The 14,985-nt window shown below is 36.1% G+C and overlaps 2 protein-coding genes across 2 annotated transcripts; both read right to left on the bottom strand.

The window, feature by feature from the left end:
• Positions 1–167: 167 nt before the first annotated feature.
• LOC137391767 (tubulin monoglutamylase TTLL4-like) lies at positions 168–10,258 on the bottom strand. Its single transcript, XM_068078300.1, has 14 exons — positions 10,135–10,258; positions 9,322–9,432; positions 8,687–8,835; positions 8,295–8,417; positions 7,127–7,338; positions 6,569–6,691; positions 5,481–5,627; positions 4,936–5,022; positions 4,632–4,757; positions 4,153–4,270; positions 2,718–2,928; positions 1,870–1,996; positions 1,533–1,655; positions 168–271 (listed from the first exon to the last, which is right to left on the bottom strand). The coding sequence occupies exons 1-13, from the start codon at positions 10,256–10,258 to the stop codon at positions 1,535–1,537; spliced, it is 1,779 nt and encodes a 592-aa protein (XP_067934401.1). The 3' UTR covers positions 168–271; positions 1,533–1,534.
• Positions 10,259–11,524: 1,266 nt separating this feature from the next.
• Positions 11,525–14,747, bottom strand: LOC137390748 (uncharacterized). The gene is made up of 3 exons (XM_068077071.1): positions 13,630–14,747; positions 12,985–13,290; positions 11,525–11,708 (listed from the first exon to the last, which is right to left on the bottom strand). Exons 1-3 carry the CDS (start codon positions 14,745–14,747, stop codon positions 11,525–11,527), a joined length of 1,608 nt encoding a protein of 535 aa, XP_067933172.1.
• Between the last annotated feature and the right edge of the window lie 238 nt (positions 14,748–14,985).

Raw genomic sequence — 14,985 nt, 5'->3', positions numbered from 1 at the left:
CGTACATAGTTGAGCAATTTAACATGGCACATTCGACAGTTTCGAATAAGCAGCCAAAATGTACAGCATTGACAGAAGGTAGTCGGGTAGTATTGCGTGTTCAGTGAAACTAGCTGTCCTCCCTCACAGATGCAGAAGCTCATGGATAACTTTAGTAACTCTCTTGTCTTTAGTCTTGTCCGTAGGAGTCTGTGAAAGAAGAGCTACATTGAGCTCTTCACCTCTTGTGGACAAGTTACTCATTGTTATTAAGGGAGGCAAGCGCTGTGACCTGCAATAGAGTGTAACAGAGTAGATAGTTGTGTAACAGAGTAGATAGTTGTGTAACAGAGTAGATAGTTGTGTAACAGAGTAGATAGTTGTGTAACAGAGTAGATAGTTTTAACAAATTGTCAGTTCATGATCTAGCACTGCAAATTTTGATTTGGACAATGGTAATTTTGTTGTTTGTATTGGAGAGATTCATGGCTTTAATTTCTAGGAGTTTGCAGTCTGGTGACAAACATCTTGCCCTTGAGAATACTTTATCAAACCAACTTGTTTTATTTGCTAGTGATTGTATGTAGTCTTCATAAATGGTCTAGCCTGGTATTCCGCATCTTATGATGATTTAGACAAAAATCATTGGAAGATACTGATATCGGATTGTCAATCCGACAGCCCGCAGCATGCGTGTAGATTTTCAACACGGATTGCTACACAGCTTTTGCGACAACAATCCATGAACACAACTATTAAAGGCATTTGTTGTTAATACATGGGAAGGCACATTCTTGAGTGTCTAGTCAGGTGGTTGATTAAGAGGCTGGTTTTTAAGAATTAGACTTGATTTTGAAACCAAATATTTTGGGTGACTTGGTGAAAGGCATGGAGCTCATGAGTGTGTAGTTTGGATGAAACCAACTAAAAAATGTGGAAACTCATAGAATTTACACAGACGCAATAATAAGGTGGGATTTATTATTAAAAATATACACGAACCATACTGTTCATATTTAAAGAAAAACTTATATACCGAGAATTGTTTTACCTTTAGCTTCAATACAAGTGAATTATTGGCACCAGTGATCAAGGAAAAGGTAGTATCTATGTCAAACAAAAACCTTTTGTCTCCAATCGTAGTCATCCAGCGCAGAAAAAAGAATTAGCGTATGATTGCGAGTGTCAGGCAGTCAGAGGCACACACATTTTTCTTGCATGCAAAATTACATGTGGTTAGATAAAAAGTTATTTGAGTTGTTCATTTAAATGGTTTCTATGATCAATTCCAACTATGATTAAAACTCATAAGTTTTCTCAATATTATTGAGTTTGATGTAGGAATATTTTCAAAAATCCAGTTTTATGGTTGATAAGGGCATTCGGCAGGAATGGCATTGAAACTTACGTAGGCTGATTTTAATCTAGTAGGATGATTCCATTTTTATGGTCGAGTTGGTTAATTTACTAATAAGACATTCAAGACACTACAGTAATATATTATTGTTCTAAATTTATTGCAAATTTGCAGGCATATTAATGCAATATCCTACCGTCAGGTGGCTGTGATAGACCGTGGTTTAGCAGGAATGGGAGGCCGGGTGCTGAGGTTACCCTCAACATTTTTCTTTACCTGCTTTCTAAGCTTAGCAAGGCTGCTGTTGCTGAGGGAGGCACTGAAAGGCAGCAACTTAAATGTGAGGATGGCAGTGCACAGTCACAAGCGTGTGTGAGAGCGGATAGAACGTATGCAAAAGATATCTGTACATCAAGTAACTATACAAATTAAATAAGTGATGGATAATGTTCTTTATACATCACCGTGTTTATCGTCTTGGAGATTGGAAGCGAAAATTTATCAGCAGTATTAGACATCTAGTTAACGCTTACCTTACGCTCAACTGGGAGGAGCTCACGCTAATTCTACTACTGGGTGGGCACCACTGATGCCTTGCATCTGTAGTGGGGTTCTGAAGATGAATTTTGTTTCTGCAGGCAGCCTCAATGAGAGCAATTCCTAAAAAGTTAAGTTTGTAATTTATTAGTAGAATTTACAGTAGAAATATGAAAAGCTTTCATTTATAACCTTATAAACCTTATAACCTTATATATTTTAATCTTCAAGTTTTTGTAAACACAAATTTGTACTCTGTTTACTCAGGTCAATGTAATTGCTGATATTCTACCTATTAATAATAATTTTTAATCTAATTCATATCATGAAAACCAAAAAGTTATTGACAGTACGAAAAATTGATGTACTTAGTCTTTTTTTATGTATGTAGGCTTTGTTAAAATAACTAGGATTAAGCCTGGCACTGCCCAGGATTTTTTTCATTCTCAATCAGGTAGCCCGCAGATGAGTAGATTTTTAACACAAGTTACTACACAGCTTTTACGACAATAGTTTATAGTTTATAAACGCGTTCATCCAGGGTAAATGTCCGTAATACATGCCAAGGCGTATTTTTGAGTTTTATCAGGTTGGTGTTTAAGAGAATTGTTCTCAGGAACCAGACAGAGTTTTTAACTCAAATATTTTTGTCAACCTGGCTGAAGGCATGGAGCACATGAGTGTGAAGTTTGGATGGAATCGGCCATGTTCAAATGTTAAAACGCATAGCGTCTACGTAGACTAACAGACAGACTAATAATAAAGGGGGATTTATCGATATAAATGTACTCAGACTATACTTTTTATAATTGAAGAGGAACTCGAATACCAAGAATTTTCATACCTTTAGCCTCGATACGATTGAATCGTTGGCACCAGTGATCAAGGAAGAGATTGTAGTATCTCTGATTCTCAAAATAGCACAAATATCTGTGAGTCGACGGAGTAGGGAATACTCTTTGAAAGGATCCTTTCCGACTGTCTTCATCGATAGATTCAATAAGAATTCTAAGATCATCTGGAGTCAGCGTATCAATTATGCTGTGCATAGCTTGCTAGAAACAGGAGTATTTCAAGATTTAGTTAACTGCTAGTCATGACTAGAAGGTGTTGAACTAATAGACAATACCAACTGTCAAACATTGCTGTGAATTGAATAAGTGAGTGATAGTTAAAGGTTGGCATAGACTGTGGTGAGAATAAAAAGAGAAAATTATAACATAACCGAAGTTCTACAATTCGTATGATTAGGGACTTTGGACAGACTGAACATGAAATATAATGAGCTCAAAGTAGTGTCGAAAACAACAATGGCGAGGAACCTTAAATTGGACAAGTCTGAGGCTATCAACGTTTTATGATTGTAAAGTTTCTACAAGCCTGAGGCTATCAACATTCTCTGGTTATACAATGTTTTATGGTTGTAAATTTTCGGATTGGCTTCAAAATGGTTATTGTTACAAGTAGAATTTAACGCTTTAGGAGTGCTGCCATTTATAGGATTCGGCGTTGAAAGAGAAAATGTTTGAATACATTTCTCTAAAACAACAGCAATGCAAGAACTCTTAATGGAATGTCTATCCTCTGTGTTCAGCTGCCTTCACGGGACAATATGACATTTTGACAAGACAGCTTTAACCCCATAGTACCCATATGTAATAACAGTTTCGGTATCTTAAATATACATATAAGCAGAAAACTTCTACTTATGCCAGAAAAATAATCTTTTAGCTACACAATGATATAAAATTTGATTGGTTTACAACAAGTTATGTGACCAGGAGCCATTTTTATTTAGTTGTCTCCAAGTTTGTGAAAACTTATTAAACACACCAGAACTATCAAACTGAAAACTTCATAATAGGTAGAGAATAGTGTTAGAGTGTATGAATATAAAAACTACTGTATGAATATAAAAATAGAATTTTTAAATTTGTCAATTGAAGCGAAACATTGAATGTTCTACCTAGTGTTGGCAGTCTAAATATTGTGGGGTTAATGTGTAAAGGTCGTGTTTAAACTTGAGTAACTATAAATCATAGACCTATTAACTATACGTACATAGTTAATAGGTTTATGCTAAAAATAGACTGAGCAACTCGGAGTTCACATTAAACTCCACACAAAGATACAGTTAAACATAATGACATACCATTACTGACAGCAGGAGATCAACATCTAGCAGCCATTGACGATGACTACTAGTGACTCACCATTCCTAATGCATTGGAAGGAGACATTCAGCCATTGAGTTAGCGAAAGATGGCCTCATTACTCACCTCATCATGATGACGCTGTGAGTAGTAGGAGTGTTTAGCCTTCTCATCAGGACTCAATGTCTGTGGGAAAACTCTTTTATCCATACAGTATTTGCTACTAGGAGCTTGGCCTGGCTTACTAAAACGAGAAAAAGAACTTCTTGGTAAAAATATGTTAGAATAACATCTGGCACACGCAAAGCAAAAAAAAACATTTTATAGTCAAGTATTTTCGAACATTTCATTGTTATGTGTAATGTTTCAAATCCTGCAAAGCTGTACCACTTTTTTGAACCGTTTGGCTGATCATGGTAAAAATGTACACATTTCATACTTTTCTATGTTGCACTTGCATATACACTTCATTCATGTATACTATACAGAGTTTGTACATATCTTGTATGCACTCTATGTGTTACACATATAACATATTAACTTATAACGTGCAAGAACAATAGCAAAGCTAGATACATCTATCTGTAGCTATATTTATTACTCACTAGGTCTCACACCCTGGGTTGGGAATTACATCCACTTTATCTGGAACTCTGAATCCAGCCAAGTTGTGAATGTCCTTTACCAACCCTCCTTTGATGTTGATATCTAATTGCGAGTTGGAATGTAAACTAAAATAAAAATATATTATGTTTTAGAAGTTATATAAATAATTGTGTTTACTTGGTACTTTTATTAATAAAAGTAATTTTAGTTCCGGTGTTGAATGCGTGCAATGACATAAACCACAGAAGCAGTTTTGGTAATTGTTCAAATTTCAAGGTCGTGAAATAGCGTAATGATACTCACCTCGGAGAGATGTTAACCTCTAAAACCCACGGCTTGTAGTTTTCATCGAGAAGAATGTCAAATCCGAAGAGCTCATGCACGCTATACCTACAGACATCAGAACGGTTTACTCCTAAATCTATAAGTCAAATATATCCTAGAGCGCTTCCTTGAACATGAGCTTAACACATTCAGTTCTCTGAGGTTGGGGTGTTTAGTAAGGCTTTTATTTGCTCTCAATAGGTTACATGAAGGCATATTACGTTGCATACCAACCGCGTCCTCAGATGATAAGTTCGCGACAATCGCAAACATTCCATTGTATTTGTAACTTTGTTGACCAGATCTCATGACAAACTCGGGAAGTTTTCATTTGAACAGGCAAGAGTAAATAATGGTCTCACTTCTAAAAGAGCTAACTTATGCAAACACACTCAGCGATTCGAGTCTTTTATACCTTCTTTAGATTTAAGTAAACAGCAAGTTGGCTGAGTTGAATAACGAAAGGATAAAACCTACCGAGTTACTCTTCTTTTGACGTCTGCTGAAACTAATCGTAAGCTTACCTGTTTCTCACGTTGCTCTTTATGTAGCTGTTGATAGCGGACTCCGCGCAGATGATAGTCTTCACTATCAGGTCTTTGATGTTCTTCCAGATCTCATTGCTGTTCACTCCCTTTTTTAGTAGATAGCCCCAGAGGGCCTTCAGACTCCTTTATAAGCAAAAGACATGCAGAATAAGTACTGACAGTCATCTAAAAGTTACCTATGTACGAAGAGTTGACTAGTAGCATGATTGTTGCTACTTGATCCATCGTCATCTTGATCCATCGTCATTTTGATCCATCGTCATCATTAATTGATTACCATTATCATTGATTATCATTACTATTATTATTATCATTGACCATCATTGATTATTATCATCCGATGTTATTCTCCATCAACCTGAAAAATCCTATATTGGCTTGAAGTTCTTTATTTTGTCAACATGAACCTTTAATATTGAGTATCGGTATATTATTAACTTGATGAGTTAAATTAATTTCATTAAATTCATTTAACTTTAATTAACTAATTTGTATTGATAGATTACAAGATATAACTTCCTACAAAGGAGAGAAGATACTCTCATACGTTCCAGTAAAACTATGTTAATTTATTATTTTTCATCATCAGTACTCTGCTCTGATGAGATTATACTAGTATGCTTTATGTATCAGCTGAAGGTATAACGAATGAACTGTTGAAGCTGAACTGAATGAAGCTTGAAGCTGAATGAACAGCTGAAGCTATTAGAATGAACATAATAACTATAACAAAACTTTTGAGTACTAGCCAAAGTATTCAAAGAGAACTCGATCTACATCAGATGGGGACGAGATCTTACATAACGAAAGTATAATAAAAAAATAGTTTTTTGAATTGGAGTGAGTACACAGCAAGCCAAATGCTGTCCAATGCCATGCTATATACGGTATATATATTAACATACTTTCAATGAAATATGGTTTTAGTTGGTATACGATTATGTTGTTTTGTGACAGGTAAATCGCTGCTAAGTGGACAGAAGTCAAAACTAAAATGGTTGTTTATTCTGCTGGACTATGAAATTATAACTGAGACTAGGGCCGGTTTTTAAAAATTGCCTCACCATTTATGTCCTTGACACACAGTGTCATCTGCATTGCTTTCATATTCATTGTTCTTCTTCTGTATGCTGTAGTTGGTGAGATGCATGTACTTGTCGTTAATATGTTTCATAGAATGTGAATACCTGTAAAACACAAGCGTGTCAGTAAATGATACGGATGACTACATTGCTATATGTATAGTTGAACTCTTGACCTTGCTATATGTATAGTTGAACTCTTGACCTTTAAATCAAACTTATGATAACGCACTCATGCAAGCCTTAATTTATTGTGTAGCATTAGATATGCTAGTTTTAAATGCTCCTTTCAACTCTATTTCGCTTCATCTGTTTGTAAATGGCAACACTAAAGATTATTGTAGGCGAGCCGGTTTCAATAATCCAGCTGACTTCAGCTGCTGTATTACATAACAATAGCTGTACAAAAACAAAACAAACCATTATGTGAATGTTTCTATTAGTAGCCCCCTGCATGGAATCTATTCTATTTGGAGATTGGAATCTGGCAGCTGTAATAATACGACATCATTTACCGGACCAGTTAACTCTAAAACTTACTTAGTTGAGCAAAACCTGACTAGACCATCTTCATAGACATAGATTCTGAGTGGATCATAGCTTGTAACATAGACATAGACTCGGCAGTCAAACTTGCTGTCATTGATGAGCAAAGGTCTGCCCAGATACTTCTGAACAATGACAGGTCTCTTCTTGGGAATTTGATTCCATTTGTTAATGACCTTGATGCCGATCCCTCGTGCTGACGCAGGCTGAAATGCAACAAATGAGTGACTTTACTTGTAATGCTTGTCACCACTGAATTTAGTCAATTTCTGAGTTGGTTCCATTATCATAAATATAACCTGTCTGTATGTAGTTGCGTCATTACAGAAAGCGTATTATCTAGAATAATCTAGAAGATATTGGAATGTCAAGGAACTTCAGCTATTTTATAAGCTATATTAGTTTTTCTGCATGTACATCCTATGATTTCATTGTTTTGGACAAATTTGTACCAAGCTGGTCCTCCTGTTGACGAAAAAGACCATTGTCAATAGTATAAAATTTAACAGGCGGAAGTCTGTCTTTTCCTTGATGATCTTAAAACTAGATGGCAATTGCATATAGCAACAAAAGCAATCTTCAAGCGACAAAAGCAATATCCATGTCTGTCTGTCTGTCTGTCCATCCGTTTGAAGCCACAGTTGGAGGTTGAAAAAAGATTGTATCCTACAGGATTCGTTCTTGTGACTTTTGGAATGATAATCCGATGCTCTAACTGGTGCACCAATTGACTACCAGCTGATGTCCCAAAATAATTGTACAAATGGTTATTACACTTGATGATCTCTCCACGGCACACTGGACTGCCAGAGTACTCGTATAACAATGATAGCAAGGGTATTGATAGCAAGGGTATGTGCTGTATAATCTATTGTGTAGCATGTCAGGTATAAAGCTGCCTATGTTAACCAGTCTCATTAGCAAGATTAACATGAGTGGTTTAAAGGCATTCTAATGACCGTGATCCTGATGGATCCGTACAATCACTTTACATCTAGTAAATAGTCAACCAATCAAGAGGATATACACAATATTAGTCGCTATTGGCTAGAAGTTTGTATTATCACAGCTCTTTCTCTGGTAGCTAACAGCTCACAATCACTAACGTGATAACTAATAAACGCTTATCACTCTCTCATGAGGGTTCGTTGCATTGACTTACTGGTTTGATGATCCACTTGCTCTTGTTTCCACCGTCTTCCCAAGCTCTCTTTAACCCCTTCATATCATATGGAAGCACATAAGTCGTCGGAAAGAAATTAAATTCTTTTTTTCCGAATGACACCTACAATAATAACGTATTCTGCTTTATATTGAACATTTATTATATGTATTTTGGTTATGAATGCAATAACAGCTTCATACAAACTCTATTTGTATTTCACTCAGCACGATCCGTTTTAGACGGACAACATGTTTTTGCTAGAACAAGATGAAAATTTCTAGCAAAAAATATCACTGTTTAGCCAATTCTTTCAATGAAGCTACTTTAAAAGTTTGTTTCACAATTCCTATAGAGCTCTTTGGATAAGCAATGGCAATTGCTGACTCTACCTGCAGCCTAGAAAGATTTCTCCAGAGTCTGTCCTTTCTGCCGATCTGGAAAGTACCGGGAAAGTGATTGAGTTTTTGATACTCTCTGATTGACTTGAAGCCCTGCGCTTTCATGTGTCGACCCCAGCAGCCCAGCCAATCATGATGTTCTGTAAATCAGCATAAAATCAGCATAAAATCACCAATAAGACGTAATCCAACATTAAATTTTATATTTTTTGTTATATTGTTCATGATTACATAAGTATTTTTACTAACCAATAATAATTCATTTATATCTTCCTTCTAAGCCAATCAAACTAGAAAAAATTACTACCGCAACAAATTAATACTCAAAGAGTGTTCTTCTGTATTTTAACATGATGTAGAAATGTAGAAAAGGATGTGACATTGTTTGGTAACAGTGGTAAAGGATATGACATTGTTTGGTAATAGTGGTAAATGATATGACATTGTTTGGTAACAGTGGTAAAGGATATGACATTGTTTGGTAACAGTGGTAAAGTATATGACATTGTTTGGTAACAGTAATAAAAAGTATGACATTGTTTTGTTCATTATGCCGAATTATCAATTACAATTTCTCTTCATTATTACAGTTTAGTCAGGTTTTCTAGTGAGCTGTGAGAACTCACTTTTGGTAGGCCTGAAGCCACTGCGAGCCACCAGCTGCTTGACAATACTTGGTGTGATCGAGCACATCCTCCACTTGAGCAGCCGTCTGTATTCCCATGGCAGCTGCTCAACTAAATGAGAAAACTGTTAACATTGTTTACGCACATACATGTAGGCTGTACTTATTGGTCTACTCCGCTGATAATAAAGGGGCATTCTCCTCCCTCTATCACCATAGAGTGACATACAAGAGCAAGTAAAATTTCGGGATGCAATTAGAAAATTTAATCATAGGAATACAAATCTAAATATAGAAATGAATTAACTATTATCAAGGTTGCCTTCACCAACCTTTGCTTGAGAACAGTTATATCAAGCAGCAAATCAATAGTTTATCAGTTACTTGTGGGTAGAAGAGGAACCATCCAATAAATTATAAATTGAAATGTATTTAAACATGGTTGCTAGACAAATATTTGCTATTCATTAAGTTGACACTCACTTGATATGTTTCAAATAGGACAAGCTAATAAATTTAACCAAACAGTACTGCAGTTCAACAAACTCCACAAGATCAATTAGTGCTCTATACACCAGTCATTGGCAATGTCAGAATATTAAACATTTGTTACTGAAAAAGAAATTTAATGTATTGCTAATTACAAATGTAAACTAATACATTATTATTAAACTAGTGTTACATGCTTCACTGCAAACACTAGAACACAAGAAGACTTATTGTCATATAGATTAACAAAGTTTTGTATACCGTGAACTGAGACGAAGCCAATTTTACCAGCCACAAGGTAACAGAACTGGTAAAAACTTATTACCTCTTTCATCACCTCCAATGAAGTTGAGATAAGGAGGAACGCCGGGAAAGAGGCTTTTGATGAGTGCTGGTTGGACTATCTGTTCTGGATAAGACGAATGGGTGCGTCTGCGCGCTGACTTCATTCTTATTGGCTGCAGACTTTGATTGCTCTGCACCCTTCCTGTACCGCTAGAGGCCGATCTTACTCTCGAGTCAGAGGTGGCGGACGAGTCCAAAGACTCCAAATCTACAGAAAAGACCATATAGTTAACGTAAAGCTGGCGCTTTCCTAGAACCATCAGTGACATTACCAAAGTATATTTATTTGTAGACTTAGTTTAGAATATTGAGAATTGGAGTATAAATGGTAACATAACTTATCACTTGTAAATGTTTCTTAAATGTTTCCTGCAATCTTTTATTTTGAACGTTGCTGAAAAGCGCTCTGTTGCAAATTTTGCTGGGTCTCACTCGAGAAGTCCAAGATTGCAAGGCAGCAAGAGTTAGGCTTTAACACTTCAACCAAATACAAAGTCTAGTAATCGCTTAGAGTTGTAATTTGTAGTCTTGTAACCGAGACAAGAAACTAAGGCTCAATGTGGAGAGAAGACTAACTTGAGTTAGGTACGCTATCTGGTAATAACGTGATTGCGATAAAGAGAGATACCGAATATAAAGAAAAAGCTTTGTGATGCTACTTGACTGACCATTGGGCACAAATAATTCATAAAACAGTAATTTGTATGATGCAAAGAGTAACCAGAATATTTTTCAACATAAAAGCATATAATCACTATAAAAAGACGCATATTGAAAGACATCTAGAGTGGGATGTATAGTGTGATACATCTACATGTATTGCAAGATGACGCATGGTTGTGAAATAATGCAGTGTTAAAAATGAATTGCTTGATATAGACTATTGACTAAAATAATGTGTTTTTATATACATGTATATATCACCAATAATATGGTGTCGATCATAATATTTGATAAGGTAAAATCTTATTTTATATTGTCCTAAATCTATATTATAAAATTGTTTACATGAAAATATTGATTGCAAGCTCTCTAGAATATCCATTATATATGTAGTTACCCGAGATAAGATGTATGTTGTGTTGTGTCCAGAATGTATATCATATAGGTGAGATGTTTACTTGACTTCTGTTTAGAACATATATTGTATAGTTGTCTAAGATAAGATATTTATTGTATATCGTCCAAAATATATATATTATATAGATGCTTAGGAGAGAATACTTATTGTATACTGTCTAGAATGCATATCCTATAGTTGTGTGAAATACGATGTATATTATATACTGTCTAGAACGAATATTGTTTAGTTGTCTAAGATGAGATCTATGTATATTATATTCTGTTTAGAGTGTATATTGCACAGTTTCCTAAGGTAAAATGTATAGTGTGTTCTGTTTAAAGTATAAATTGTATGGATGTCTAAGGAGAGATTTTGAAAAGTGCTTACCATCATCAGGCTCTTCCAACTCATCATCTTCAAAGCCATCTATGCAGTCATCATCTTCCTCATCAAACTCAGCATCAGCTTCTCCATCGCCTGGTATCCTCTCACTACAACGCACAAACATTACAGTACGTGGTATCTTCTCACCACAACATACAAGTACCGTAGCACATGGTATCTTCTCACCACAACATACAAGTACCGTAGCACATGGTATCTTCTCACCACAACATACAAGTACTGTAGCACATGGTATCTTCTCACCACAACATACAAGTACTGTAGCACATGGTATCTTCTCACCACAACATACAAGTACCGTAGCACATGGCATCTTCTCACCACAACGTACAAGTACTAGTACCACAACACAAGTACAACACACAAGCGCTGCACTGTATAACATACATTATGAATATTTCCTAATTGGCATAGATTTAAGTAGCTTAAAATTTTTGCATTCCTTTGATTAAGCAAAGTGTAAAAAGACATGATAGATAATCACACTTATTATAATAACTTGACAGGGTAGAACGATAGCAAATACTGAAAAGACATTACAGCTTTTAATTGTATATGTGCAGAGTGATATTGTATATACACACAAAGCCATGTTAACGCTAATTAGCAATCTATTTCTACCTTGAACACAAGAACAATATCCTCTAGCACTGGGCACCATCATCAGATGCAACCAAAATGTAATCAATAGAAAATCAAAAGGTATGCCAATCAAGCGCAATATTCAGTACATTGCCTTGTGGCCCTTGTGATATGTGCAGTAATCTTATTCTCGAAAGGTTGCTATTAACAATCGTGAAAGATAAGGCTGCATATTGCAGTTTGAAGACACTATCTTATTATGCACATATAATACAATGTGTGACAGCAAACGGTTATCCAAATCAAGGAGAAGTAAATATTATAGATTATTGATAGAATGTTCTGCATGACAAGCTCTTTTCTATTGGTTATTTTTAGCGTAGACTCGTTATCTGAATTTATTGCTTAGAGACAGTAAAGTAAACAGAGAGCAGCTAAGTGGTGTGTGAAGCTGCCTGTAATTGGAGGTTGACACGCACACAACTTCCATGTCTTTTGACCAAAACTTTATAGTATTTCATTTGCGTTTATATGAAACTTACATAAAACTTGAAAGGCTTTCACCAATGTGGAAGCCTTTTTCAAAAACAAACTAGCCATGCAATGTACAACATACAGTCTGCGCACAAACAAGCTGTACTATAACCAAGGTGCACATAAACAAGCTGTACTATAACGAAGGTGCACATAAACAAGCTGTACTATAACGAAGGTGCACATAAACATGCTGTAGTATAACCAAGGTGCACGTAAACAAGCTGTAGTATAACCAAATTGCACCTCAAATTGAAAGCTGAATCAGATTCATTCTCATCAAATTCTTCTTGCGGTGATGAACTGCTAGAGCTTGTCTCTCGAGTGCTGTTGTTGTCAGCTGCTGGCAGAATTGTCTGAACGGAGCTGACTGGTCTCGACGTCACAGTTTTGCCGGAGCCAGTCTTGAAGTTGCTGGTAGGACTTGGCTTGGCTAACATCGTGCTCGCTGATTTTTTTTGGCGTAGTTTGGAGGTCTCAGTCACAATGCAGTCTCGACCTTCACATGCAGGTCGAGGCTCGGCAATTTTTACTTCAGGTTTGCTAGACTTCCTGTATAACAGACATGTGCAAAATGGAAGGGTACCATGTATGAGGTTCAACCATTAACTAGTAAGTGAAACTAGGATTGCCTTTTTTAAAAGCTGCACAGTTGCTTGTTTTTCCTCAAAATAGTGACTTTACATGAGAACTTTTACAAAATTATACAAAATATACCAAAGTTAACTGATGCTTGACGACCGAACTATCGATATAAACGTGTTTTAGCAAATTGCTGCAGGATCAATTTTGTACAGTTCAGTCGACGTACACAGTTTTTCTGAACAGCCATTTAAAGATTATAAAACTGTTCTTTCTCAAAGACTTGTGATATTTAGTAGTAAAACTTACAAGTAGTAGCTGGTAGCAGAGTCAACCCTTTCAACTTTCTTTGATGAGTTTGAATGAGAAATGTTCTCAGTACCTGACAGAACTCTGTTCTGCCCGCGGGAATCAATGCTAAGATTTGACATATCAGATTCTACACGAGATTGAAGTGACTCTGCAGATTGTGGCTTCTGTAACGATAGCTTTTGATCTGATGGTTTTTCAGTTAATGATTCATTTGATGAAGAAAGTTTTGTTACACTGTTGATTTTGATCCCGGTTGCTGTTCTTGTTAACGAGTTAATTGCTTTTGAAACTTTATTGTTCAAATTATCATCTTGTTTTCTTTTAAATTTAACATCTGAGTCAGACAACATTTTAAAATCTTCATCTTCAACAGATCCACAATCATCATACGGTTTACTTGGAGTGTAGTTAGGATTTCGCACAGTTGAGCTTTGAGGCCGTCGTAAGGATGAAGGTGGTCGGGCTCCATGATCAGAAGTCGGAGGTTTGCTTAAACTTGCCTCAAATTTTTCTTTAGCCGATTTGGTTCTAATTGTGTTGGCTTCAGGCGATTGAACTGAAACAACGCGGGTGGTAGCCATCATGCGTTGACTCAAATTACTAATAGGTGTGTTAGGTGCTACACTATCCTCTCCTGAATCTGATATTTCTGAATTCTTTGGAGGTAAGAACAGTGTACTGTTGTTTATATTTGTACCATGCATACTGTTAGCAAGAGCAATGTTACCAGCTAAAGTAGCACCCATCATGTGATTTAGTGATTTAGTCCGCTCTAAACCGACAGTCATAAGGTCCTTTGCACTCAGTGGACGGGCATATGGATCTGGTGGAGGTACGTATGTATACTGTGTCGGATTGTACTGAGTTGGATGCACAGGTTGTAAGGCTTTTTTGCTTGCTAATGACTTAGCGGCGCTGTTAGGAGCTGTATTTAAAGAAGAGTTTTCTAAATCAGGGTTTTGGTATAAGTAAATCGGACCAGGCTCAGAGTTGCTGTATTTGAGCAATGGCTTGTCTCTCTGCTGGCGAAATGGTAGCTGCTTTTGAGATAGCGTTAGGTCCTCCATGGCGACATGTATGGAATTGGTCATTGGATTGTTAAATGTTGGATTCATTTTAATTTAACGGTTTAATCCTAAATCAATTTGTGTGTAGCCATAGATCAATATCAAGCGTCTATAGTGGTTTTGATATGCACCTATGTGAAGGCCAACATTCACGCCTACAACATAGAGTGCGTTATATTACATAAATATACTTAATGTAATATACGCATGTATATATGCATATTACATTAAGTTACAACAGAAATGTATAAATTGTGTAAATAAATACATAGCAACACGTTGACTA

Source organism: Watersipora subatra, chromosome 3 (genome assembly GCF_963576615.1).
Source record: "Watersipora subatra chromosome 3, tzWatSuba1.1, whole genome shotgun sequence".
NCBI classification, from domain to species: domain Eukaryota; kingdom Metazoa; phylum Bryozoa; class Gymnolaemata; order Cheilostomatida; family Watersiporidae; genus Watersipora; species Watersipora subatra.
This window is presented reverse-complemented; position numbering and strand designations above follow the sequence as displayed.